The 2,146-nt window shown below is 44.1% G+C and overlaps 1 protein-coding gene across 1 annotated transcript; it reads left to right on the top strand.

The window, feature by feature from the left end:
* Nucleotides 1-351: 351 nt before the first annotated feature.
* LOC119663210 lies at nt 352-1,044 on the top strand (the record flags this gene model as incomplete). The annotated part of the gene is made up of 1 exon (XM_038072867.1): nt 352-1,044. A coding segment is annotated over one exon (693 nt), but the record flags the coding sequence as incomplete, so codon positions are not given.
* Between the last annotated feature and the right edge of the window lie 1,102 nt (nt 1,045-2,146).

The following is a 2,146-nucleotide window of genomic DNA, read 5'->3' as shown; positions in this document are numbered from 1 at the left end:
GTAAAATTCAATTTCAAATATTTTTAAGTTTTTTGTTTTGATTGAGGAGAACGTTCCGATTTTTCTCTCTGTAAAAAGTTGAATAAAAGTTTATTAACATTGAAAATTTTTAGAGTTTTATTAATTAGCAAGGTGAACAGATCATTGCTAAATTGGTGACCCCGACGTGATTTCGAAAAAGTTTAAATTTAGAAATATTAACTTCTGAGCTAAATATCTAATTATCGAGCTGTGATGTCAGTTGCAGACGAAGGTGTAGTAATGGCTTCTGATAGTGGAAGTGTCGTAAACCGTGTAGCAGTGAAGGTGCCACCGTTTTGGCACGAGCGACCGGAGATTTGGTTTGCTCAGATCGAGGCGCAATTCGCAGTAGCTGCCATTACGAGTGACATCACACAATTCAACACGGTTGTAGCAGCGATTGAGTCAAGTGTTATCGCCGATGTAAGTGATGCAGTGCTTCATCCTCCTGAAACTGGAAGATACGCTAATTTAAAGGCTTGCATCATAGAGCGGTACAGTGAGAGCGAGCAGCGGAAGATTCAACGGTTGTTGTCAGAAGTTGAACTTGGTGATAGACGCCCAACACAGTTGCTAACGGAGTTGACAGCGTTAGCTAAAGACAAGGTGAGCGATGAGTTCCTTAAGTCTCTTTGGCTGAAGCGTTTGCCACCACAAGTGCGCGCTATTCTGCAGGCATCGAACGTGGCACTAGCAGAACTGGCGAAATTAGCAGATCGTATTTGTGAGGCGGGTGATTTTCAACAGATAGCTGTAGCGTCAGCCTCTGATTGTCCAGCCTATTCTGAGAATGCTGTGATTTTACGAAGGCTTGAGCAAATCGAACAGCGTCTGAGTCGTTTGGATTTACGTCGTAGTGAGTCGGTGCAAAGTCGATCGTCATTGAGGAGACGTAGGCGAACTCGTTCCCGACCAGGAAGTCATCCAGATTGGTGCTGGTATCACGAAAGGTTTGGTGATAGAGCTAATGCTTGTCGGCAGCCCTGTAGTTTTGTGGCAAGCTCTCATCAGTCAAAAAACTAGGCACTCCTTCTACGTCGTCGAGCCGAGAAGGGGTTAGTGTTCGTATAGCTCGACTTAGTATTAAAGATCCCGCCACGTCGACCGTTTTTCTCATTGATACTGGTGCGGACATATCAGTTTTACCGAAGTCGTTCTGTCGTTGGAAGCAAAGGGCTAACAGTGTTGCGTCAGTTAATTTATATGCCGCTAATGGTACGCCTATTCAAACATTTGGCGAGCGTCGACTGCTTTTGTCTTTGGGTTTGCGTAGAGATTTCCCGTGGACGTTCGTGATTGCGGATGTTAGCTGTCCTATTGTTGGAGCCGACTTCCTTAATCACTATGACTTGTTAGTGGATTTGAAAAGGAAGCGGTTAGTTGATTCGAAGACGACTTTGATGATGAAGGGTAAGGCTGCTGTGTCTCAAGAAGATACTGTGCGTGTGTGTGGTTCAGTTTCAGCTTATGCTGAGCTGGTTAATGAATACCGTGATTTAGGCATTATGAGTGCAAATCGGATGGGTTTAGTTACTAAGGTTGAACATTGCATCGAGACATTTGGTGCGCCGTCATTTGCTCGTCCCCGACGTTTAGTTGGAGCCAAACTTGAAGAAGCCAAGAAGGAATTCCAATTTTTAGTCCAGACAGGGATTTGTCAACCTTCGAAAAGCTGTTGGGCAAGTCCACTTCACATGGTTCGCAAAGGCGATGGAAGTTGGAGACCGTGTGGCGATTATCGCATGCTCAACGCGCAAACTAAACCTGATCGGTATCCGATTCCGTTCATTCATGATGTGACGAGTATTCTTCATGGTAAAACTATGTTTTCGAAGATAGATTTGCAGAAAGCGTATCATCAGATACCGCTTGCACTGGCAGACATTCCGAAGACAGCTATTACAACTCCGTTTGGCCTGTTCGAGTTTCGCTTTATGACTTTCGGTCTCCGTAATGCTGCCCAGACGTTTCAGCGTTTTATGAATGAGACTCTAGGTGATCTTAATTTCGTTTTTGCGTACATCGACGATATTTTAATTGCGTCAAAAGATGAAGCAGAACACAGAATGCATTTGCGACTGGTTTTAGATCGACTTAGAGAAACTGGTTTGACTGTGAATTTTGC

Source organism: Teleopsis dalmanni, unplaced genomic scaffold (genome assembly GCF_002237135.1).
Source record: "Teleopsis dalmanni isolate 2A unplaced genomic scaffold, ASM223713v2 unscaffolded_contig_0221, whole genome shotgun sequence".
Classification (NCBI taxonomy): Eukaryota; Metazoa; Arthropoda; class Insecta; order Diptera; family Diopsidae; genus Teleopsis; species Teleopsis dalmanni.
This window is presented reverse-complemented; position numbering and strand designations above follow the sequence as displayed.